Source organism: Pseudophryne corroboree, chromosome 8, assembly GCF_028390025.1.
Source record: "Pseudophryne corroboree isolate aPseCor3 chromosome 8, aPseCor3.hap2, whole genome shotgun sequence".
NCBI lineage: Eukaryota > Metazoa > Chordata > Amphibia > Anura > Myobatrachidae > Pseudophryne > Pseudophryne corroboree.
This window is the reverse complement of record NC_086451.1, coordinates 401,825,352-401,852,465: the sequence shown is the minus strand read 5'-3', so window position 1 is coordinate 401,852,465 and position 27,114 is coordinate 401,825,352. Positions and strand designations below refer to the sequence as shown.

The 27,114-nt window shown below is 44.9% G+C and overlaps 1 protein-coding gene across 3 annotated transcripts in view; it reads right to left on the bottom strand.

The window, feature by feature from the left end:
* Positions 1 to 27,114, bottom strand: part of LOC134949301 (cytochrome P450 2G1-like) — a 362,663-nt gene that overhangs the window by 237,622 nt on the left and 97,927 nt on the right. For all 3 annotated transcript variants that reach the window (XR_010183138.1, XR_010183139.1, XM_063937796.1), the window contains exon 3: positions 1,659 to 1,811. Coding sequence is in view for 1 of the 3 variants with exons in the window: in XM_063937796.1 (XP_063793866.1) it covers positions 1,659 to 1,811 (153 nt within the window). In the remaining 2 variants the exon portion in view is untranslated. The remainder of the gene's footprint in view (positions 1 to 1,658; positions 1,812 to 27,114) is intronic.

The following is a 27,114-nucleotide window of genomic DNA, read 5'->3' as shown; positions in this document are numbered from 1 at the left end:
GAGAAGCCCAGGGCCAACCGCACCAGCATATGGTCTCACAAGGGGTCTGAGGATCTCATCTCGGTACCTAATGGCAGTCAGGCTACCTCTGGCGAGCACATGGAGGGCTGTGCGGCCCCCCAAAGAAATGCCACTCCACACCTTTACTGACCCACTGCCAAACCGGTCATGCTGGAGGATGTTTCAGGCAGCAGAACGTTCTCCTTGGCGTCTCCAGACTCTGTCACGTCTGTTATATGTGCTCAGTGAGAACCTGCTTTCATCTGTGAAGAGCACAGGGCGCCAGTGGCGAATTTGCCAATCTTGGTGTTCTCTGGCAAATGCCAAACGTCCTGCACGGTGTTGGACTGTAAGCACAACCCCCACCTGTGGATGTCGGGCCCTCATACCACCCTCATGGATTCTGTTTCTGATCATTTGAGTAGACACATGCACATTTGTGGCTTCCTGGAGGTCATTTTGCAGGGCCCTGGCAGTGTTCCTCCTGGCACAAAGGCGGAGGTAGCGGTCCTGCTGCTGGGTTGTTGCCCTCCTACGGCCTCCTCCACGTCTCCTGATGTACTGGCCTGTCTCCTGGTAGTGCCTCCATTCTCGGACACTATGCTGACAGACACAGCAAACCTTCTTGCTACAGCTCGCATCGATGTGCCATCCTGGATGAGCTGCCCTACCTGAGCCACTTGTGTGGGTTGTAGACTCATGCTACCACTAGAGTGAAAGCACCGCCAGCTGTCAAAAGTGACCAAAACATCAGCAAGAAAGCATAGGAGCTGAGAAGTGGTCTGTGGTCACCACCTGCAGAACAACGGGGTGTCTTGCTAATTGCCTATAATTCCCACCTGTTGTCTATTCCATTTGCACAACAGCATGTGAAATTGATTGTCAATCAGTGTTGCTTCCGAAGTGGACAGTTTGATTTCACAGAAGTGTGATTGACTTGGAGTTACCTTGTGTTGTTTAAGTGTTCCATTTATTTTTTTGAGCAGTGTATCTTCTTATTATAAGTGAGTAATGGTACACATCCTCCTGAGTCCTCTTTGGTTAAGGTCACATGATATTTGATCAGGATAAAGATACCTTTATGCAGACAGCTTATGTGGTTTCCGAGTGAGTTGGGGAATGCTGTTTATATATACACCATCCTCTTTTTTTGGGGATCCTGTGGGCTACATCAGAACTGTTCATTTGCAGACAATTCTACACATTGTTTGTTTTATCTTTATCTTTCTACACGCATCAAACATTGAGAGCCCTCCTTTGAAGAACTTGCACAACTAAGAAGAAGGATCAGAAGGATAAGGACTTAATCATACTACATAAAAGGAATGTATGCCTCTTTATTACAGTGCTTATACAAGTAATTTTTCCCTACTTTTGTCTGTTGCAATATGGTTCTTTTGGGTGTGGTGACACCCATTTTAGGGAAATACTTCTTGTTAAAGCAGCTTATTTTTGCGCTTATTTCTGGTATTCCATCCCTTTGTTACCCAAGGTTATTAACAAAGCATCGGTTTGTAAAACCTTGCCCTTATGATAGTATTTATGCCCGATAATTAAGAGGGCAATGCTTTTCCTAGCAAGACGCATATTAAAATTTGCATTTGCAATTGTATGTGTGTACAAACATGAATTAGGCCCTGTGTATCTCCTGTACTAACCTTGAGTCTTCTTCAGCTCTGCCACCAGCCAACTAGTCTCTTCCTGAATACGATCTTCAATGCTCCTTTTTCCAAAGCCAAACTCACGCAAAGCGGACATGGAAAACCGGCGGAGCTCCCTCCACCTCCCTATGTTCTTGGTAAAAACCAGACCTATGAACAGAACAATAATCATATAATATACTGTACACTGTTTCTTCTAAGCTGAGAGATCTTTAAATGATAGTGTTAAATGTAATCTTGCCAGCAAACATATTGTGAATGCAGTCCTAAGGAGTGGAGTCTCAGGTTAAGCTCTTAACTCTGACCTTTATAGATTTTTCAAGTGATTGGGAACATTGATAATGTAACTGTAACCTAAATATTCATTACTGGGTTAAATTACAATAGAATAGAGTGGCTCAACAAAATGTTTTTTGTTGTGTATGTTTCTTTGAGATTTTATGGAAGCACACAGTACTCCGGGTCGGACTGGCCCATAGAGGTACAAAGGAAACCACCAGTGGACCCCACTGCCCGAAGGACCACCACCTCCTCTAGGGAATAGGTTTTAGTCTGTGCACTTGAATTATACATTATACATGTTACACTGAGGTGGATTTAGACCTCATGGGCACCAAGCAAGACATCAATTTTGCCCCCCCCCCTACCTCAAACAAGCTTTGGAGAGAGATAAACTGGACAGAGATAAAGTATCAGTCAATCAGCTCCTAACTGCCATGTTACAGGCTGTGCTTGAAAATTTGCAGGAGCTCATGGGCATGTAGTTTATTTCTGTCTCCAATGCTTAGTACATCGATCCCTTGGTCACCTTGGATACAACAGTGTTCAAAAGCTACAGAATGCGATGGTCACAGGATGTCAGTGACTGATGTAGAGAAACCCGTATGTGAGAGTTGTATGGTGGAGAAACAAAGTTATCAGCCATTTCCCAAGTTGTCACGGTGTAATGTATATACTGTTGCATAGGGTGCAGTGTTATAAAATATAAGCGATCCACAGACCACTGTACAAGTATCACTAATCAGTAGAGATGTGCGGCTGGCACTTTTCATGTTTTGTTTTTGGTTTTGGTTCTAATTCCACTTTTGTGTTTTGGCTTGGTTTTGCCAAAACCACCCTTTCGAGTTTTGGTTTTGGTTTTGGATCTGAACGATTTAAAAAAAAACATAAAAACAGCTAAAATCACAGAATTTGGTAGTAATGTTGCTCCTACAGTATTATTTACCTCAATAACAATCATTTCCACTCATTTCCAGTGTATTCTGAACACCTCACACCTCATTGTTTTTAGGCCTAAAAGTTGCACCGAGGTGGCTGTATGACTAAGCTAAGCGACACAAGTGTGCGGCACAAACACCTGGCCCATCTAGGAGTGGCACTGCAGTGGCAGACAGGATGGCAGATTTAAAAAATAGTCCCCAAACAGCACATCATGTAAAGAAGAAAAAGAGGTGCAATATGGAATTGTCCTTGGTTTCTCCCACCCACCCTTATGTTGTATTGTAAATGTCAAATTGCTTTCTAACAAACATTTATAATGTCCGCTCTAATATATACTGTGGACGCCTGTGTATCTTATTACCATGTGCTATGAATGTGCGCTATACATCGCAAAACACTGCATCCCATAAGAGAAAACAATACACCCACAAATTATCTGAGTTCCAAAGCTCATTGATCTATATATTTGTTAATAAAATGATATGTGTTCAATATATCACAATGTACAGTATATCGATTCTCATAAGTAGGCACTCTCAAATCCATAAATGTGCTTGAAGAAAATTTATTATATCATACTCGCAAAGATACAAATGCAAGGCTTCATTATATGCATGTAGACAGAATCACAGCAATGTTTCGGTCCATCCGGACCTTTGTCAAGCGTGTCAGCAATACAAGCCACCAGCATAACAACATAGCAGAGTTACTGCAGCAGAAGTCACATACCTGTTCCCTGGAGACCTCTTAAATACCCCCATTTCAAATGGACAGCACAATATCCTGCTCATTGCAGGAGATGCGCTCCACCTGCGCCCATCACGGCGTGCGTTCCACTGCCGCATGTCCGGACCCGGCGTGCGTTCCATTACTGCGCATGCGGAAAGCTAGTATTGTCTAATCACATCAGGTACATCTAATACATACAGCCCACCAGCCACCTTTGTAAATTAGGTATAATCCTATATATTATCAAAGTTATTAAACAGATGCTGATGCGACCCTTTGCTGGTCCACCGAAGGGAACTAGTGGCACATGGTTAAGATCTTCCACGAAAGGATGTTTTAAGTGCTTGGATTGCACGACGTGCCGATCAATAATACCAGGATCCACCTTCCCACACCCACATAGTGGGGCACCTATTGCGATTAAACACCGTCTACACTGTCTTTTGGATCATGTGATTTATCTTATTATTTGTCCATGTGGACTGGTGTATGTTGGACTCACTAAACGGCGGTTTAGAGATCGGATGGCAAACCATCGATGCTCGATCAGACAGGCCCTGGAGTCAGGAAGCTCGGATAAACCAGTTGCCAGACACTGGGTTGAGGCTGGACACCAAATTCCTATGTTACGATGTCGCATTATTGACTGGATTCCACCATCCATTAGAGGTGGCAACCGTTTATTAAAATTGCATAAACGTGAGTCTGAATGGATCTTTAGGTTGGACACTATTTCCCAAGAGGATTGAACGAACAACTTGTCCTGAAGAATTTTTTGAGATAAAAAAGTTTTTTGCTCCATCATACCATTGTGGACTTTTTTTTTCACTGTCTTTCATTGTCTTTTAATAACTTAGTTTGTTGGTTATGGTGTTGTGAGCAGGGACCTGGGCTATTTGTGTGTGTGCTTGTTCCTATTACATAGAACCAGGGTTCTTGTATGGGAGCACGCGCGTGCACTTTATTTAGCCGTGGGTTAATTGCACTATACACCATGATCATTTTTGTTGCTTGTCTTTTTTAAATGATTATAGTGATGTGTGTTGAAGCACCCCAAAGATGAACTTTTGATGAGAGTGCAGGACTTCCCCATTGGATATTAATTAAGTGTTTTTTACACTTTTTTCTGGCACCCATAATATCGTTCTAATTGGATACCTTGTTGATCAGATGTCATGGTTCAGTGGACACACTTGTTTTAACCTTTTTTTTTGGTATGATGGAGCATTTTGGTGTCTGATCCCAACATCTGCCATTCCTATGTCTCAGTGCAATATTTGTTTGTTGTTTTTTTATTGTTTAAAAATGTCTCAATATACTGTAAACCAATTGCATTTGATGAAGGGTTACTGTTCGAAGCTGAACATACTGTGGTCTCCTTGACAGATGAGGATGCAAAGAAAGTGCTTTTTGACAAATGTGAATTTGGAGCATTGCCAACTGAGTATCCAGTAGATCTGTTTTACAAAATATTGCGCTTAAAGTGCCGGGAAACAGATTTAGTCTTACATGGACAGTTTTTGTCAGAGTAATATAGAACTAAAAAAATACCACGAGGCTTTAGGGTTGGCAATGTGCCTACTATTAGTAGCTAAAATGCTACTTTTTGTAGCAAATGGTGTGGAGTGCTAAATAAGTGTGCACTCGATCTTATGCTCCTCATTATTGAGGAGGTTGGGAGAGAATTAGCACAAGTAAGAGATGAGATTAAAATCTTTGAACAGCAGTCCCTATCTCAGTTAAATAATGATAAGGTTGAAAATTGGTGTACTAAATTACAAAATCAGATTGATACTTATAAAAGTGAACTTGTCTCATTTAAGAGGAAGAAGTTGAACACGGTTTATAATGATTATAGAAATCATCAGGTGTACAGGTGGCTGAGTGGTTACAGTGATGGCAATAATAGAAGTGCCATGAGATTTAGGAGAAATCGTGGTCAGAGATTTCAACAGCCACTTGATACTGCCTCCTATGCTACCACTTCTGATACTGACCATTCTGGAAGCCACCCACTGAGCGTTTTTTTAGGGGTACAGAGTGGGGCAGAGGCGCCATACCCAAGAGGAGAAGACCGCACCCGAGGAGGAGCGGTTATAAAGAGAAGAGGTCGCAGGAAGCAGAGATGAGAGTGATATTTAATCTATCTGACCATCAATTAACACCTGATGAGACATCTCTTTTGGCACTCGGTTTGAACTTCATCCCTACAGTGAAACATGATCCCTTTAAGTTTTGTGTGGACCAGTTTAAATTTAGTCGTAGACTTCGGCTTAGGGAATTCTTTGGTCCCTGTGGTCATAGTGAACCTGCTGGTAGAAATAGATTTAAATTGCTTAGCTTATTTGACCCCCCTTCAACTAACCCTGGTATAAAAACTTTTTCACGGGTGATGGAATCTGACATTAGGAACGATGATAGTTTCAATAGATATGATAATCTGTCTAGAGGTCAGAGGTTAGCTTTGAGATCATTACGTGAGAATAACAATCTGGTCATATGCCCCGCAGATAAGGGTGGGGTGATTGTATTACAAAACTGGGATAAATATGATAGTGAAATAAGAAGACAGTTGTCTAATGTTTCAACGTACAAACCTTGTTCTGCTAAAGTAATTAGTGAAATTAAAGTTAGGGTTGATGCAGCCATTAGCAGAGGTGTACGTAGTGGTTGGATTGATCAAGACACGGCTGATTTTTTGACAGTTGAATTTCCTGTGTGTCCCTACATTTATACATTACCCAAGGTCCACAAGACCTTAGTGGACCCCCCCCGGACGGCCGATCATATTGGCAAAAGGGTCTGTGTTACAGCCAATCGCTAGGTTTATTGATGCATTTTTTGCAGACAATAGTATTAAAAATTCCCAGTTATTTGAGGGACACATATGATTTTCTTGAAAAAATCAGACGTGATCAGACAGTGAATTATGATGGTATTTACTTAGCATTTCTTGATGTCAATTCATTATACACGGTAATACCGCACGATTCCGGGAGGAATTCTATACGTGATGCTTTAATATCCTTTGGACATACTGGTCCACCTATTGAGTTTTTGATTGAACTATTAGGTTTGGTATTGAAGGATAATCATTTTTTGTATGCAGGTAGATTGTATAGGCAGGTGTCAGGGACCGCAATGGGGTCTAACCTGGCACCTGCTTATGCTAATATCTATATGCATTGGTTTGAGACTAGACATATTCTCCCTGTGTTTGGAAATAATATAGTACAGTACTATAGGTTTATAGATGACATTTTCTTGCTATGGAATAGTACTGAGATTGGGTTCTGGCAGATGGTGGAGGCTCTAAATGAGCTACAGACACCAATAAAATTGACAGCTAAGATTGATAAGGATAAAATCGACTTCTTGGATGTGACGGCCCAGATAAAGGATAACCGTATAAATACTACACTTTATAGGAAAGAGACGGATAGGAATTCGTTATTACAGTATATGCGACTAGCCATCATTCGCCAAGTTTAAAGGCAAGTTTACCAATTTCTCAATTTATGCGTGTTTTGATAATACACTCAGATGAATCGCTGGCTGAACAACAGATTATGGAGTTTAAGAACAGAGTGAAAGAGCGGGGTTACTCCCATAAGAACATTGAGGGATGTTTGAAAAAAGCACGCCAAAAGATTACAATGCAGGCTTCTACTAACAAAGCTAAAACAACGAGCAGAATGATATACACCAGTAGATATGATGACAAAGCATTGAATGTAAAATGTGCTTTTAACAAAAATTGGAACATTATTTCCTCTGATCCCAAGTTTGGTAGAGAGTTCCAGCAACAGCCAATGATGGCATATTGCAGAGGTGCAAATTTAAAGCAGATGCTGATGCGACCCTTTGCTGGTCCACCGAAAGGAACGAGTGGCACATGGTTAAGATCTTCCAAGAAAGGATGTGTTAAGTGCTTGGATTGCACGACGTGCCAATCAATAATACAAGGATCCACCTTCCCACACCCACATAGTGGGGCACCTATTGCAATTAAACACCGTCTACACTGTCTTTTGGATCATGTGATTTATCTTATTATTTGTCCATGTGGACTGGTGTATGTTGGACTCACTAAACGGCGGTTTAGAGACCAGATGGCAAACCATCGATGCTTGATCAGACAGGCCCTGGAGTCAGGAAGCTCGGACAAACCAGTTGCCAGACACTGGGTTGAGGCTGGACACCAAATTCCTATGTTACGATGTTACATTATTGACTGGATTCCACCGTCCATTAGAGGTGGCAACAGTTTATTAAAATTGCATAAACGTGAGTCTGAATGGATCTTTAGGTTGGACACTATTTCCTCAAGAGGATTGAACGAACAACTTGTCCTGAAGAATTTTGTGAGATAAAAAAGTTTTTTGCTCCATCATACCATTGTGGACTTTTTTTCCACTGTCTTTCATTGTATTTTAATGACTTAGTTTGTTGGTTATGGTGTTGTGAGCAGGGACCTGGGCTATTTGTGTGTGTGCTTGTTCCTATTACATAGAACCAGGGTTCTTGTATGGGAGCACGTGCGTGCACTTTATTTAGCTGTGGGTTAATTGCACTATACACCATGATCATTTTTGTTGTTTGTCTTTTTTAAATGATTATAGTGATGTGTGTTGTGATAATAGGTTTTACCTGGATTCCTCTTGGATCACCCAATGAAATGGTTTAGATTTAATAACATTGATAATATATAGGATTATACCTAATTTCCAAAGGTGGCTGGTGGGCTGTATGTATTAGATGTACCTGATGTGATTAGACAATACTAGCTTTCCTGGTAGCGGAGACAAATTGGACCTTGGAGATTATATCTTATATAGATTATTTGTCTGCTCCAGTATCTGTCGATTTTATAGTCATTATAATACAGGTACACTTCTGATGAGTTTGGTTTAGTATGCTACACTGTTTGCGCGTCGCTAGGGAAACTGTTGTTGAGATACCTTTGAACCGGAAGTACTGGCATGATGGTTTCCGCATGCGCGGTAATGGAAAACACGCCGGGTTTGGACATGCGGCAGTGGAACGCACGCCGTGATGAATGCAGTTGGAGCGCATCTCCTGCAATGAGCAGGATATTGTGCTGTCCATTTGAAATGGGGGTATTTAAGAGGTCTCCAGGGTACAGGTATGTGACTTCTGCTATGTTGTTATGCTGGTGGCTTGTATTGCTGACATGCTTGACAAAGGTCAGGATGGACCGAAACGTCGCTGTGATTCTGTCTACATGCATATAATGAAGCCTTGCATTTGTATATTTGTGAGTATGATATAATACATTTTCTTCAAGCACATTTATGGATTGGAGAGTGCCTACTTATAAGAATCTATATACATCAGAAACAACCCATATAGGGGATTATCTGTGTAGAAGCACCCCAAAGATGAACTTTTGATGAGAGTGCAGGACTTCCCCATTGGACAATGTACAGTAAATATATATATATATATATATATATATATATTTACACGGTTACAATTTACACAGTAAGCAGTTATTACGATCTAATTCAAATACAGCCGCTGCCAGTAATACATCACCATATTTTGCTCAAAATGCTCACTACGCTCCATATCACTCTCTCTCTCTCTCTCTCTCTCAGTAAAATCATGCAGCCACAGAACAGTTAACATCTCCACCATCATCTGGGACAAAAAGAACAGCTAGCTCTTGTGTCTGCAATCAGCTATATTCTATGTAGTTTGGGGGAGTGCACAGACTAGTTTAGGGGAGGGAACTTTCTCATTCATGATGAGTCACTTGTCAGTTCATATGCAAGCAAGGTCCAGCCTTGATGACGTAATTACAGGAGATAGACACTGGTCAGGCATGCTGTCTTCCAGGAAATCCATTGTTCTAATAAGAGAGACTTTAGCTTTCATACATTTAATCATATCTACTTGTTGCAATGAGCTACAACTTAGTGACAGGCATCAAATTGATATACACATTAATCTAATTGCTTTAATACCAAACACGACATGTCCATCTTGCTTTGTTCCAATGAAACACATACATGACGTTACTCCATTATATAATTTAAAACTTTATGATGTCTGGCGCTTGATAAGTTCAAATTATGTGCTGTATGAAATATGTGTCGAATCTATCTCTGTGGCATGTCTGTGGAAATGCGTGTTACCATATATTGCTGTGCTCGCTGCGCGTATTTGCAAGTATATCGACTCAATGTGTGGAGTCTGAATGTTCTCTTTATGTAATATTTTTGACTTCGACAGTATAAACAGTACATGCACACTTTAACAAACCGATTATTTCGGCGACAGGGTATGCCACAAGACTGTAGTTGAAATGACTGGCTTGTTTGGGCCCCCACCAAAAAAGAAGCAATCAATATCTCCTTGCACAAACTGGCTCTACAGAGGAAAGATGTCAACCTCATCATCATCATCCTCTGATTCCTCACCCCTTTCACTGAGTACATCCTCCTCACAGAGTATTAATTTGTCCCCACTGGAATCCACCATCACAGGTCCCTGTGTACTTTCTGGAGGCAATTGCTGGTAAAGGTCTTCAACGGAGGAATTTATAATTAATTTTGATGAACATCATCTTCCACACATTTAGTGGAAGTAACCTCCTACACCGATCGCTGACAAGGTAACCGGCTGCACTAAACAATCTTTCGAATTACACGCTGGAGGGAGGGAAACTTAGGTAAAATAAAGCCAGTTTGTGCAAGGGCCTCCAAATTGCCTCTTTTTCCTGCCAGTATACGTACGGACTGTCTTACGTGCCTACTTGGATGCGGTCACTCATATAATCCTCCACCATTCTTTCAATGGTGACATCATCATATGCAGTGACAGTAGACATGTCAGTAATTGTTGGCAGGTCCTTCCTTTCGCTCCTGATTGCCCTGCATCACCACCAATGGGTGGACTAGGAAATCTAATCCTTTTCCTTGCAGCCCCAGTGGCGGGAGAAATTGAAGGAAAAGCTGTTGATGGGTGACGTTTCGCTTGAGTTGACAATTTACTAATCAGCAGGTCTTTGCACCTCTGCACACTTGTGTCTGCTGGAAAGGGAGATACAACGTAGGCTTTAAACCTAGGATCAAGCACGGTGGCCAAAATGTAGTGCTTTTATTTCAACAGATTGACCACCTTTGAATCCTGGCAAAGCGAATGAAGGGAGCCATCCACAAGTCCCACATACTTTGCGGAATTGCTCCGTCTTAGCTCCTCCTTCAATTTATAAAGCTGCTTCTGCAAAAGCCTGATGAGGGGAATGACCTGACTCAAGCTGGCAGTGTCTGAACTGACTTCACGTGTGGCATGTTCGAAGGGTTGGAGAACCTTGCACAAGACGGAAATCATTCTGCCTTAAACTTGAGCCAGGTGCATTTGCCTATATCGTAGATGGATGTATAGGCTTCAATGGCCTTTTGCTGCTCCTCCATTCTCTGAAGCATATAGAGTGTTGAATTCCACCTCGTTACCACCTCTTGCTTCAGTTGATGGCGGGGCAAGTTCAGAAGTGTTTGCTGGTGCTCCATTCTTCGGCACGCAGTGGCAGAATGCCAAATGTGGCCCACAATTTTTCGGGCCACCTACAGCATCTCCTGCACACCCGTCATTTTTCAAAAAATTCTGCATCACCAAATTAATTGTATGTGCAAAACATGGGACATGCTGGAATTTGCCCAGATGTAATGCACACACAATATTGGTAGAGTTGTCCGATGTCACAAATCCCCAGGAGAGTCCAATTGGGGTAAGCCATTCTGCGGTGATGTTCCTCAGTTTCCGTAAGAGGTTGTCAGCTGTGTGCCTTTTAAGGAAAGCGGTGATACATAGCGTAGCCTGCCTAGGAACGAGTTGGTATTTGCAAGATGCTGCTACTGGTGCCACTGCTGTTGTTGCTGCGGGAGGCCATACATCTACCCAGTGGGCTGTTACAGTCATATAGTCCTTAATATGCCCTGCTCCACTTGTCTCCATGTCCATGGTTAAGTGGACACTGGATACAACAGCATTTTGTAGGATACTGATTACTTTGTTTCTGACGTCTGTGTACATTCTCGGTATCGCCTGCATAGAGAAGTGGAACCTAGATGGGATGTGATACCGGGGGACACAGTGCCTCAAACAATTCTCTAAGTCCCACTGAACTAATGGTGGATACTGGATGCACATCTAACACCAACATAGTTGTCAAGGCCTCAGTTATCTGCTTTGCAAAAGATGACTGCAGTCATATTTCATCTTCCTCCCAAAGGACTGTTGGACAGTCAATTGCTTACTGGAAGTAGTACAAGTGGTCTTCCGACTTCCACTCTGGGATGACGATCGACTCCCAGCAGCAGCAACAACAGCAGAGGCAGCAATAGCAGGAGTACCACTGAGGGATCCTACAGAGGAATCCCGGTTAGGAGAGAACTCCTCAGTCTTGCCAGTGACATGGCCTGCAGGACTATGGATGTTCATGACAGTGGAGGAAGTTGATGTTGAGGGAGTTGGTGGTGTGGATAGCAGGAGCTTGGGTACAGGAGGAAGAAGGGATTTAGGTGTCAGTGGACTGCTTATGCTCTTACCCAAAGTTTCACAACTTGACACTGACTTCTGATGAATGCGCAGCAGGTGACGTATAAGGGAGGATGTTCCTAGGTGGTTTACATCCTTACCCCTGCTTATTACAGATTGACAGAGGAAACAGATGGCTTGACACCTTTTGTCCAGATTTGTGGCTTTTTTGGTAGTTTGACCAGGTATCAGAATGGGCATCTTTGTCCCAAGGACAACAGGTGTCTCCCCCGATGCCTGATTTAAACAAACCACATCTCTAGGAAACAATAAAGTGCAGCGTGCATTGGCGCTCATACCATAAGATGAATACCTTATATTTTTCAGGTATGGACTAGACCATGAATTAAAAATAAAGTGCATTTATTCCATGGACAAACTGATATACATACAAGTATTAAAACAATAACACAATAAAAATACGAAGATGGAACCTGGAGACAGTGTCTGGTCTAAAGTGACTGTGCATATAGGTGAATAAACAATCTCTCACCATATCATGGCCCTGCGGTGGGCCAGCTTATGAAAGCATATTGCGGTCCAGAGCTGAATCAGCCCGGCACCACCGCACAGGGCTTAAATCAGCAAAATGTCCCAGAGGTATCACTGCTCCAAAGGTCCAGGGAAATTCTTCTATCCAACTGACAACGCGTTTCGGTAGGTGAAGTCCTACCTTTTTCAAGTCTTGGATAGGTGTACTGAGTCCTGTCAGGTATTTATACCCATGTACATAATTTTTACCACTGTCACCTGTGTTCTAGACAGCGTAGCGCTACTTCCCCGGCGTGTATTACCGGAAGTGACGCGCTTTGCGTTCCAGCGCTAGCAGGAAGTCACGTCGCGTGCGTTCCATTCGTTTTCCGAGTTGTTTCTTTCGATCGTGATTTTCCACAGTGGTTGTTTCTTTTATGCACTCCTCACACATAGCGGGTATTACAAACAAACTATATGAGGTGCATAGATCTACTTAAACACTGTAATCATTAACAAAAGACGATCATCCGCGAGTCCTCATCCGCCATCTTTGTTAAGGGAAAGAAACCACATTTTTCCACATTCTCAGCTTTGAAATATATCCACATTTTTTCTTGAATCTCTTGTCACTTTTCCAGGAGAATGACTCACTCTGACCAAACTCAGTGGTACTTCGTATTCCCACTAGTCCTTCCCTGTTACCCGAGTGGAGTCGCTCCTTATCCAAATAGTTTCAGATGGAATTTCATAGGGGGACAAACAATGACATATAGATGATCAAAATAGAAGAGAAAAAGAAAAAAAATGATTAAAACACATATTGTTAAAAGTAACTAAATTCATAAATTCATTAATCCAGAAACCACTTTAATTCAAAATCGGCATTATGCCCATTAGGTTTTAAAGAGTTAAGGTCAAATATCCAACGCATCTCACTTTGCACCAAACGTTTTTCAAGATCCCTATTTCTCCAATTTGATTTTACTTGTTGAATTCCCAAATATCTGATTACATGTCCTTCACATTTTTTATGCACTTTATTGAAGGGGCTTATATACGTGGGTAAAACTTCTAGGCCCCTAAAGACTAGAATGGCGGAACACGTGTATAATATCCGCAAGGGCCTAGATAGTCACCTGTTCTCAGAGCACTTCAATAAAGTGCATAAAAAATGTGAAGGACATGTAATCAGATATTTGGGAATTCAACAAGTAAAATCAAATTGGATATTTGACCTTAACTCTTTAAAACCTAATTGGCATAATGCCGATTTTGAATTAAAGTGGTTTCTGGATTAATGAATTTATGAATTTAGTTACTTTTAACAATATGTGTTTTAATCATGTTTTTTCTTTTTCTCTTCTATTTTGATCATCTATATGTCATTGTTTGTCCCCCTATGAAATTCCATCTGAAACTATTTGGTTAAGGAGCGACTCCACTCGGGTAACAGGGAAGGACTAGTGGGAATACGAAGTACCACTGAGTTTGGTCAGAGTGGGTCATTCTCCTGGAAAAGTGACAAGAGATTCAAGAAAAAATGTGGATATATTTCAAAGCTGAGAATGTGGAAAAATGTGGTTTCTTTCCCTTAACAAAGATGGCGGATGAGGACTCGCGGATGATCGTCTTTTGCTAATGATTACAGTGTTTAAGTAGATCTATGCACCTCATATAGTTTGTTTGTAATACCCGCTATGTGTGAGGAGTGCATAAAAGAAACAACCACTGTGGAAAATCACGATCGAAAGAAACAACTCGGAAAACGAATGGAACGCACGCGACGTGACTTCCTGCTAGCGCTGGAACGCAAAGCGCGTCACTTCCGGTAATACACGCCGGGGAAGTAGCGCTACGCTGTCTAGAACACAGGTGACAGTGGTAAAAATTATGTACATGGGTATAAATACCTGACAGGACTCAGTACACCTATCCAAGACTTGAAAAAGGTAGGACTTCACCTACCGAAACGCGTTGTCAGTTGGATAGAAGAATTTCCCTGGACCTTTGGAGCAGTGATACCTCTGGGACATTTTGCTGATTTAAGCCCTGTGCGGTGGTGCCGGGCTGATTCAGCTCTGGACCGCAATATGCTTTCATAAGCTAGCCCACCGCAGGGCCATGATATGGTGAGAGATTGTTTATTCACCTATATGCACAGTCACTTTAGACCAGACACTGTCTCCAGGTTCCATCTTCGTATTTTTATTGTGTTATTGTTTTAATACTTGTATGTATATCAGTTTGTCCATGGAATAAATGCACTTTATTTTTAATTCATGGTCTAGTTCATACCGAAAAATATAAGGTATTCATCTTATGGTATGAGCGCCAATGCACGCTGCACTTTATTGTTTCCTATTTGAATTTTCTGGGATTTATGTGTTTGTCCCGCTTGGTGAAGAAGCAGGGCTGCTCTGTCCATTTCATTGCGCATATATTTTTGGTGTGCACTCTCTTTTTTGTATCAAACCACATCTCTATCAGAATCCTCATCGTCAACTTCCTCCTCAGCGCCAGCAACACCCATATCCTCATCCTGGTGTAATTCAACAGTGACATCTTCAATTTGAATATCAGGAAATGGACTGTGGGTGCTCCTTCCAGAACTTGCAGGGGGCATGCAAATTGTGGAAGGAGCCACCTCTTCCCGTCCAGTGTTGGGAAGGTCAGGCATCGCAACTGCCGACACAATTGGACTCTCCATGGGGATTTGTGTTACCATCTCAGAACGCACAGTTCTTTTCTGTGCTCTTTCCAGCTTAACTCTTTTAATTTTTCTAGTGGGAGGATGAGGCCTTCCATCGTCATGCAAAGCTGAACCACTAGCCATGAACATAGGCCACGGCCTCAGCCGTTCCTTGCCACTCTGTGTCGTAAATGGCATATTGGCAAGTTTCCATTTCTCCTCAGACGATTTAAATTTCTTTTTTTGCTTCTATTTACTGAACTTTGGCTTTTTGGATTTTACATGCCCTCTACTATCACATTGGGCATCGGTCTTGGCAGATGACGTTGATGGCATTTCATCATCTATGTCATGGCTAGTGGCAGCAGTTTCAGCACTAGGAGGAAGTGGTACTTCTTTATCTTTCCCTATTTTATCCTCAAAAGTTTTGTTCTCCATTATTTTTTGGGAGTTATTTGAGACAATATGCGGCACAGGAATGACTGGAATGACTGATGAGACAGGGCACTACCACTGGTCAGATGCAGCACAACACAACAATACTGTAAGGGACTTGTGTTTTTTTTTATTATTATTATTATTATTATTATTATACTGCAGCAGTGGACATATAGCAGCAGTGTATATTTTCACTGTAATGACTGATGAGACAGGACACTACCACTGATCTGATGCAGCACAACACAACAACCCTGTAAGCAGGGCAAGTGCATGGTTTCTCATAACACCAGGCAAACTGTCTGCCAAGTTCCCCCCCCCCCCACACACACACACACTTCTGTACCACCACCACATTCTCCCACAGGGCTCCCCCAACAGACTCGGGTCAAGTGTACCTGCCCCCACCCCCCTCTTGGCTACACTGACTGTATATATATATATATATATATATATATATATATATATCTCCTATATAATAGCCCAGATCTTTGACTTTGTGACTCATTTGCTAACACTGGGCAGAGTCACAACACTGGGCGGAGTTAGTCAAATGAGTTACAGATCTGGGCAAATCTATAGGAGACTAGGAGCAGAAGCAGATAGTATGGGCATGGCACAGGCAGGGGTGCGTACCTCCCAGCTTTCTTCAGGCAGACTGGGGTGCATACCTCCCAGCTTTCTTCAGGCAGAAGGAGGGACACACGCGTGGCAAAAAGGGGGCGTGGTCAATGAAAAGGGGGTGTGGCTTCACAGGAGGCCCCCCATTTTCGTCAGTGAGGTGGCATGCCCAGCGCTCTGTGAGCTGCTGGCATGCCTCCAGGGGCGGATTATGAGTCCGGGGGGCCCAGGGCACTTGAGACAGGGGAGCCCTATCTCTTTGTTGTGCCTGTTGTGGGGCTGGGGGCGTGACCTAATAGCGGGACGCGTGCTCACGCCCCCTTATGCAAATTCCGGGGTTTTTTTTATATGGAATTTTGGCCCCTCAGCTAGGGCTAAATCCAGAGGAGGTGGTCGCTCCCCCCTACACACCCACACAGGCAGAAGAAAGCAGGGAGACTGCTGCCTCCCTGCAACACCACAGACCTGCCAACACGCAGCAGCGTGTGCTGACTGTAGCACAATGCTGCTGCTGTTGCTGGCAGGACGGGGGAGCTTCTGAGCTGGGACAGAGCTACTCCAGCCGGGGGGCCCCCGAAAACTTATGTACCCCTTGGCCCCCCCTTAATCCGGCTCTGCTGCCGAAACCCCGGGACAGTTGGGAGGTATGGAGGTGTGTTAGGGGGTATGCCGTACAGACAGACGGGCACCGGCTCACTGTGTGCTTGACCCCCCACATCAGCATACTCAGCAGGGTCTCTCTGGCGTGGAGGAGCGTCACTTTCTAGCACACTCCACGCTTCTTAGCTGCAGTTTTAGGGGGCACCTGCCTGTTATCTTCAGCCCCGGCAACTCCACCGGTAGCTGCAGTGCTGCCACCCGCAGTGAGGTGCGCCCAGCTCCTTCACACACTTTAGCCAGCAGGTAGCTCTGCAGAAGTCCGAGCTGCTTGCAGGCTCCGACCCCCTCTTCCCTCCAGCCGCAGCGTCTCCTGGGAGCTAACCAGTCCCTCCCAGTCTCTCCTTACCACAGTGCCCAGCAGCCGCGAGGTCCACACCGTGTGCATGCTATGACCCCCTCCTCCCTCCAGCCGCAGCGTCTCCTGGGGGATAACCAGTCACTCCCAGTCTCCCCTTACCACAGAGCCCGGCAGCTGCGCAAGGTCTGCGGTGTGTGACTGAGAAGGGGGGAGGGATGCTGATGGGCAGAGGAAGCAGGACTCCAGCCTGAGAGAGTCAGCCATGCCAAGTCTCCACCAGCAGCAGATCCCAACAGGTTGGAGTGGAACAGCAGCAGCCAGCAGCAGTGACTCCGGTAAGACACATCTGTCTGTCACCACTGTTTTGTCCCTAATACCAATCTCTCCCGTGCCCTGTGTTCTGTCATGTCCCTGTCACCACTGGCCTCGCCCTGTCACCATTATCCTGGCCCTTTCACCCTTATGCTGGCCCTGTTACTTCTATCCTGGCCCTGTCACCCCTATGCTTGCCCTGTCAACCCTATACTGGCCCTGTCACCCCTGTCCTGGTCCTGCTGCCCCTAGCCTGGCCCTGTCACCCCTATCCTGTCCCTGTCATTTCTGTCCTATCCCTGTCGCCCCTGTCCTGGCCCCTTCACCCCTGTCCTGGCCCAGTCACCCCTGTCCTGGCCCCGTCACCCCTGTCCTGGCTCCGTCACCCCTGTCCTGGCCCCGTCACTACTGTCCTGGCTCTGTTACTGCATGCCCTCCAACTACCTTTTTGGCAGGTACAGTACCGCAGTGCCTCCAGATCCCTCCTCAATGCACCACACCTCCGCACCTTCCCCTCCACCACATGCGGCACTCCAACCCTCCCCCACACGCTGTGCCTCCAGACCCCCTACACCACCCGTGGCTCCCACTCCTCCACCCCTCCACCACCCACAGCACCTCTAGACCCCTCCACCATCCACCCCCCATATATGTCTCCCCCCACACCTGCTCCCCTCACCCCGAAGCATCTGCAGACACCCTCCTCCATCTGCGGGTCCCCCCCCCTCACCCACCCATGGCACCCCCGTACCTGCCCCTCCACCCCCTGCAGCACCTCCGGACCCCTTCCCTATCCACCGCACCACCCGTACCTGCCCCTCTCCTACCCACGGCGCCTCCGGACCCCCTACCCCACCCCCGGCACCCCTGCCCCTTCCCATCCCACAGCACCTACAGAACCCTTCACCCATCCGCAACATCTCCGCACCTGCCCCTCTCCCAACCGTGGCACCCCTGCCACTCCCCCACCTACAGTGCCTCCGGACCCCTCCCCCAACTGCAGCCCCAGTCCTCCACCCCTCCCCTACCAGCAGCATCTCCCAACCCTTTCCCATCTGCCCCCCCCCCGCTTCCACCCCCCCTCCACCCGCAGCATCTACAGACACCCTCCCCCATCCGCAGTCCCCCCCCCCGCACATGCTACATTCTGTACATCATACCCTGCAGGTGCTGTTCACGCCGTCGCAAGGGGCTGCGCCTCCTTCACCATCACACGCCCTTTCATTGTGCAATATCTAACCACTAACAAAGGAATGCTGGTAATACTCCATATAATACAAATATTGAACCCCAGAAAGCCCCTTGCGACGGTGTGAAGAGCGCCCGTAGGGCGCGATGAAGCACCTAGTATATATATAATATATATATATATATAAATATATGTACGTATTTTTATATTTATTATCAGTGCGGGGCCAGACAGTGTGTAGCTCTCCATCAGGGACATAGACCACACTCCCTGACAAAGTCCAACTGTGATGAAATGCATTGGTCATGGCCCTGGGGGACATGTATGACTTGATAGAGTCCAGCACCAGATCTGTGGACTAAGACGCTAAGGAGAAAAATCTGTATTCAAAGCCGTGTGGAATGTCTAACTGGCTGCTATCTGGAGGCACTGGTGAACTGCCCATAAGTTTGCAATTTTAAACTAAGATATATGTGAGCATTATATTGCATTAATAAATACTTGTTATATCTTCTCATTGAGTGCGCCTTCACTATCTTTTAGTTTTTATATATATATATATATATATATATATATATAAAAGGAGGCACAGCACTCTTTATAATATATAAATCATCCACATGGGTGCCAGTGTTGAAATTGGTAATAGAAGTTCATGAGTGAGGATGGGGCAGACTAGCCCCGAAACGTTGAAGTAAACACATTATATTGGAATTAACGCTGTGGTGCCGTTTCTCTGTATTCTGTACTCTGCTGCTGCAGTAATACTCATGGACTTATATATATATATATATATATATATATATATATAATATTGTATTGTTTTAAATATATATATATATATATATATATATATATATATATATATGGATGCGGATTGGCGGCACTCAAAGACTGTCATTGATACTGCAAAAAGTGCTTTTATTCAACGTTTCGGGTGTCTATATATATATATATATATATATATATATATATTGTAGAGAGAGATGAGAGGTCTCAGGAAGAACTCATCCCAGAGAAATTAGATGCAGGGACCCCCAGGCAGGCTGTAGTGTATGTGGGACATAGCATTATATATAGAAATATACAGTAGATGGAGCTGGGAATAGATGATAGATAGATAGATAGATAGATAGATAGATAGATAGATAGATAGATAGATAGATAGATAGATAGATAGAAAGATATAGGGAGATAGAGAGATATATAGGGATATAGATAAGATAGAGAGATAGACAGATAGGATAGAGAGAGCAATAGATGCAGTCCCAGCGTAAGACTCCTAGTTACAGTTGACACTCCATCACATGTATATTTCCCCCAGCCTGCTTACCTCTGAGTGATTTCCTTCAAGAAAAGCCCTTTTAGAGAGCTCCCCTGCTAAGGAGTACGTCTGGCTGCAAAGTTTGCAACCCGGGACTCAGCACACGATAGGAATGGGAAACTGCATGCAGAACAGCACTTAGCGGCGGTGAGCAGGAGCAGGGCAGACTGGAGGCCAGAAAGGCACAGAAAACTGCCGGTGAAGCACTGACAGCTACGGCAGCGGTACCGGATGGACCCTCTCCCAGGTGCTGCTGCTGGAGGCTGGCTGTCAGCACCAGTCAGCGGTCCCAGCGGCGGCTAGTGAACTGCACCCCTATTGGTGGAACACTGTTTGGCCGCTCCTATTGAGTGGCCCTTGAGCCGGTGTTGGAGCTGATAAAGCGCTTCCAGAGATTTACTGGCAAACATTGTCTTCCATTTTGTACATGATATTACTCTAGACATTATCCATTTAATTACCCCCCTCATTTACATTTAAAATGAGTGAGAAAACACAAGTTTAAGGCAATGAACCCTATGTCCCCTATAACTACACTATTGCATCTGAATATAATAAAGAACAATTATGTGTGATCCCCTCAGGCTGTATACATGTTGGGGCCCATTTATCATTGCATTTTTACGGCTATTTCCCTAAAAAAAAAAAGTTTGTGGGTTAGTCGCAAATATTAGGTATCACCCGAATGTGTGCAGGTAGGACTACAGCAGGTGTCTCCAATACCTACTGCCAGGCATGTTCAGTGATTTAAATGGCTCAGGAGGCACTGGCTGGTATAAAAGCAAGATTTACACACAATATATGAGCCAAAGGATTCATGTAGGCATTATACACAGGTGTAGCTTCATATACTGCTGGAAATTTGGTGAGTTTTGATCAGAGATGTGTAGAAAAGATAGGTGCCATAGACTTTTTACTCCAGAGTTTTGACTAAGAAAACTATTAGAATAATACAAAAAAGATATTTGTAATATATTATTTGTATTTTTCATATACTTTTTAAAGTCAAAACTCTGACGTATATGTTAGTATGATAAGAAAGGCTCTGCCTCACCACACTGTCTGCTACGATCCCTCTATTCCCATCTGCAGCTGCTTTCCCCATAGGTTTCTATGCGGGATGTGATGCTGCCAGGTTTACCAATATCCATAATGTGAAGCATTTCTGATATTGGCCAGCCCCAGCATCTATGGACTGCACTGGTTGCAACCCATAAAAGCTGGGTAGGGCTGATGAGGCAGGGAATGCCTTTCCAAATGAAGCCCTCTCTCTCTGCTAATCACAGCCTGGTCTGGCAGTCCCAATGGGACTGCCTGTAGTGTCTGTGACTGACAGGTAGGACTTCCAATAGGAAGTCATTGCCAATCACAGTGTAGCCAGTGCTGTCACAGACTGCATTTAGCTTCACTGACGCTGAGCTGAGGTGATGGATTTTAACTGGGAAGGCACAGGCCATAGATAAAATCCGCCACTGACTAGCAGTATTTAACATATATATATATATAGATATATATAGCATGGGTATACAAAGTGCACTCACCAGACTTCAGTTTAAATGCACAGAGTCCAACATTTATTATTGTATATAGCCAATGTTTTGGCCAGCATCAGTGGCCTTTGTCAAGACTTTACAGCATGTCCATATGCCCACCACTCCAACAAAACCCTACTTTTAAAAATGTATTAAGGAGGGGAGCTGCCCACATCTTTCTGGATTGGCCATGCCCCCTCCCATTACCTGGCCCCGGCACAGCTGTTAGCGCCCCTGGGGTTAGGCTATGTGGGGAGGGGTTGGGGGGGGAGTTATGTGTAGGGGTAGGGTTAGGCTTACAATACTCACCTGTATTCGTCTGTATTCTGACCACCAGGATTCCACTGTCAGGATATTGACTGTCAGTATTTCAATACCAACTCCATATGTGTCTAGTCTACAATGGACATTTTGACACAGGAGTCAGGATAGTTTTTAATTCAGATTTGTAACATTTAGCAACATTTTTTTTTATAATAAATGAGTGATTCATAATTCTCAATAGGGTTAATACTATGATAATCTTTTGATAGGGTAATACAGGTTTTAGATAAAGGAATAATATGAATAATGTAGTGATGTGCACCGTACATTTTTTGGGTTTTGTGATTCGGTTCCGCGGCCGTGTTTTGGATTCGGACGCGTTTTGGCAAAACCTCACCGAAAATTTTTTGTCGGATTCGGGTGTGTTTTGGATTCGGGTGTTTTTTTCAAAAAACCCTAAAAAACAGCTTAAATCATAGAATTTGGGGGTCATTTTGATCCCATAGTATTATTAACCTCAATAACCATAATTTCCACTCATTTCCAGTCTATTCTGAACACCTCACACCTCACAATATTATTTTTAGTCCTAAAATTTGCACCGAGGTCGCTGGATGGCTAAGCTAAGCGACACAAGTGGCCGACACAAACACCTGGCCCATCTAGGAGTGGCACTGCAGTGTCAGACAGGATGGCACTTCAAAAAAATAGTCCCCAAACAGCACATGATGCAAAGAAAAAAAGAGGCGCACCAAGGTCGCTGTGTGACTAAGCTAAGCGACACAAGTGGCCGACACAAACACCTGGCCCATCTAGGAGTGGCACTGCAGTGTCAGACAGGATGGCACTTCAAAAAAATAGTCCCCAAACAGCACATGATGCAAAGAAAAAAAGAGGCGCACCAAGGTCGCTGTGTGACTAAGCTAAGCGACACAAGTGGCTGACACAAACACCTGGCCCATCTAGGAGTGGCACTGCAGTGTCAGACAGGATGGCACTTCAAAAAAATAGTCCCCAAACAGCACATGATGCAAAGAAAAAAAGAGGCGCACCAAGGTCGCTGTGTGACTAAGCTAAGCGACACAAGTGGCCGACACAAACACCAGGCCCATCTAGGAGTGGCACTGCAGTGTCAGACAGGATGGCACTTCAAAAAAATTGTCCCCAAACAGCACATGATGCAAAGAAAAAAAGAGGCGCACCAAGGTCGCTGTGTGACTAAGCTAAGCGACACAAGTGGCCGACACAAACACCTGGCCCATTTAGGAGTGGCACTGCAGTGTCAGACAGGATGGCACTTCAAAAAAATAGTCCCCAAACAGCACATGATGCAAAGAAAAAAAGAGGCGCACCAAGGTCGCTGTGTGACTAAGCTAAGCGACACAAGTGGCCGACACAAACACCTGGCCCATTTAGGAGTGGCACTGCAGTGTCAGACAGGATGGCACTTCAAAAAAATAGTCCCCAAACAGCACATGATGCAAAGAAAAAAAGAGGCGCACCAAGGTCGCTGTGTGACTAAGCTAAGCGACACAAGTGGCCGACACAAACACCTGGCCCATCTAGGAGTGGCACTGCAGTGTCAGACAGGATGGCACTTCAAAAAAATTGTCCCCAAACAGCACATGATGCAAAGAAAAAAAGAGGCGCACCAAGGTCGCTGTGTGACTAAGCTAAGCGACACAAGTGGCCGACACAAACACCTGGCCCATCTAGGAGTGGCACTGCAGTGTCAGACAGGATGGCACTTCAAAAAAATTGTCCCCAAACAGCACATGATGCAAAGAAAAAAAGAGGCGCACCAAGGTCGCTGTGTGACTAAGCTAAGCGACACAACTGGCCGACACAAACACCTGGCCCATCTAGGAGTGGCACTGCAGTGTCAGACAGGATGGCACTTCAAAAAAATAGTCCCCACACAGCACATGATGCAAAGAAAAAAAGAGGCGCACCAAAGGTCGCTGTGTGACTAAGCTAAGCGACACAAGTGGCCGACACAAACACCTGGCCCATCTAGGAGTGGCACTGCAGTGTCAGACAGGATGGCACTTCAAAAAAATTGTCCCCAAACAGCACATGATGCAAAGAAAAATGAAAGAAAAAAGAGGCGCAAGATGGAATTGTCCTTGGGCCCTCCCACCCACCCTTATGTTGTATAAACAGGACATGCACACTTTAACGAACCCATCATTTCAGCGACAGGGTCTGCCACACGACTGTGACTGAAATGACTGGTTGGTTTGGGCCCCCACCAAAAAAGAAGCAATCAATCTCTCCTTGCACAAACTGGCTCTACAGAGGCAAGATGTCCACCTCATCATCATCCTCCGATTCCTCACCCCTTTCACTGTGTACATCCCCTTCCTCACAGATTATTAATTCGTCCTCACTGGAATCCACCATCTCAGATCCCTGTGTACTTTCTGGAGGCAATTGCTGGTGAATGTCTCCACGGAGGAATTGATTATAATTCATTTTGATGAACATCATCTTCTCCACATTTTCTGGAAGTAACCTCGTACGCCGATTGCTGACAAGGTGAGCGGCTGCACTAAACACTCTTTCGGAGTACACACTGGAGGGAGGGCAACTTAGGTAGAATAAAGCCAGTTTGTGCAAGGGCCTCCAAATTGCCTCTTTTTCCTGCCAGTATACGTACCTGACGTGCCTACTTGGATGCGGTCACTCATATAATCCTCCACCATTCTTTCAATGGTGAGAGAATCATATGCAGTGACAGTAGATGACATGTCAGTAATCGTTGGCAGGTCCTTCAGTCCGGACCAGATGTCAGCACTCGCTCCAGACTGCCCTGCATCACCGCCAGCGGGTGGGCTCGGAATTCTTAGCCTTTTCCTCGCACCCCCAGTTGCGGGAGAATGTGAAGGAGGAGCTGTTGACGGGTCACGTTCCGCTTGACTTGGCAATTTTCTCACCAGCAGGTCTTTGAACCTCTGCAGACTTGTGTCTGCCGGAAAGAGAGATCCAACGTAGGTTTTAAATCTATGATCGAGCACGGTGGCCAAAATGTAGTGCTCTGATTTCAACAGATTGACCACCCGTGAATCCTGGTTAAGCAAATTAAGGGCTCCATCCACAAGTCCCACATGCCTAGCGGAATCACTCTGTTTTAGCTCCTCCTTCAATGTCTCCAGCTTCTTCTGCAAAAGCCTGATGAGGGGAATGACCTGACTCAGGCTGGCAGTGTCTGAACTGACTTCACGTGTGGCAAGTTCAAAGGGTTGCAGAACCTTGCACAACATTGAAATCATTCTCCACTGCGCTTGAGTCAGGTGCATTCCCCCTCCTTTGCCTATATCGTGGGCAGATGTATAGGCTTGAATGGCCTTTTGCTGCTCCTCCATCCTCTGAAGCATATAGAGGGTTGAATTCCACCTCGTTACCACCTCTTGCTTCAGATGATGGCAGGGCAGGTTCAGGATTGTTTGATGGTGCTCCAGTCTTCTGTACGTGGTGGCTGAATGCCGAAAGTGGCCCGCAATTCTTCGGGCCACCGACAGCATCTCTTGCACGCCCCTGTCGTTTTTTAAATAATTCTGCACCACCAAATTCAATGTATGTGCAAAACATGGGACGTGCTGGAATTTGCCCAGATGTAATGCACGCACAATATTGCTGGCGTTGTACGATGTCACAAATCCCCAGGAGAGTCCAATTGGGGTAAGCCATTCTGCGATGATCTTCCTCAGTTTCCGTAAGAGGTTGTCAGCTGTGTGCCTCTTCTGGAAAGCGGTGATACAAAGCGTAGCCTGCCTAGGAACGAGTTGGCGTTTGCAAGATGCTGCTACTGGTGCCGCCGCTGCTGTTCTTGCTGCGGGAGGCAATACATCTACCCAGTGGGCTGTCACAGTAATATAGTCCTGAGTCTGCCCTGCTCCACTTGTCCACATGTCCGTGGTTAAGTGGACATTGGGTACAACTGCATTTTTTAGGACACTGGTGACTCTTTTTCTGACGTCTGTGTACATTTTCGGTATCGCCTGCCTAGAGAAATGGAACCTAGATGGTATTTGATACCGGGGACACAGTACCTCAATCAAGTCTCTAGTTGCCTCTGAATTAACGCTGGATACCGGAACCACGTTTCTCACCGCCCAGGCTGCCAAGGCCTGAGTTATCTGCTTTGCAGCAGGATGACTGCTGTGATATTTCATCTTCCTCGCAAAGGACTGTTGAACAGTCAATTGCTTACTGGAAGTAGTACAAGTGGTCTTCAGACTTCCCCTCTGGGATGACGATCGACTCCCAGCAGCTACAACAGCAGCGCCAGCAGCAGTAGGCGTTACACTCAAGAATGCATCAGAGGAATCCCAGGCAGGAGAGGACTCGTCAGACTTGCCAGTGACATGGCCTGCAGGACTATTGGCTTTCCTGGGTAAGGAGGAAATTGACACTGAGGGAGTTGGTGGTGTGGTTTGCAGGAGCTTGGTTACAAGAGGAAGGGATTTAGTGGTCAGTGGACTACTTCTGCTGTCATCCAAAGTTTTTGAACTTGTCACTGACTTATGATGAATGCGCTGCAGGTGACGTATAAGGGAGGATGTTCCGAGGTGGTTAACGTCCTTACCCCTACTTATTACAGCTTGACAAAGGCAACACACGGCTTGACACCTGTTGTCCGCATTTGTGTTGAAATAAATCCACACCGAAGAGCTGATTTTTTTTGTATTTTGACCAGGCATGTCAATGGCCATATTCGTCCCACGGACAACAGGTGTCTCCCCGGGTGCCTGACTTAAACAAACCACCTCACCATCAGAATCCTCCTTGTCAATTTCCTCCCCAGCGCCAGCAACACCCATATCCTCATCCTGGTGTACTTCAACAGTGACATCTTTAATTTGACTATCAGGAACTGGACTGCGGGTGCTCCTTCCAGCACTTGCAGGGGGCGTGCAAATGGTGGAAGGCGCAAGCTCTTCCCGTCCAGTGTTGGGAAGGTCAGGCATCGCAACCGGCACAATCGGACTCTCCTTGGGGATTTGTGATTTAGAAGAACGCACAGTTCTTTGCTGTGCTTTTGCCAGCTTAACTCTTTTTATTTTTCTAGCGAGAGGATGAGTGCTTCCATCCTCATGTGAATCTAAACCACTAGCCATGAACATAGGCCAGGGCC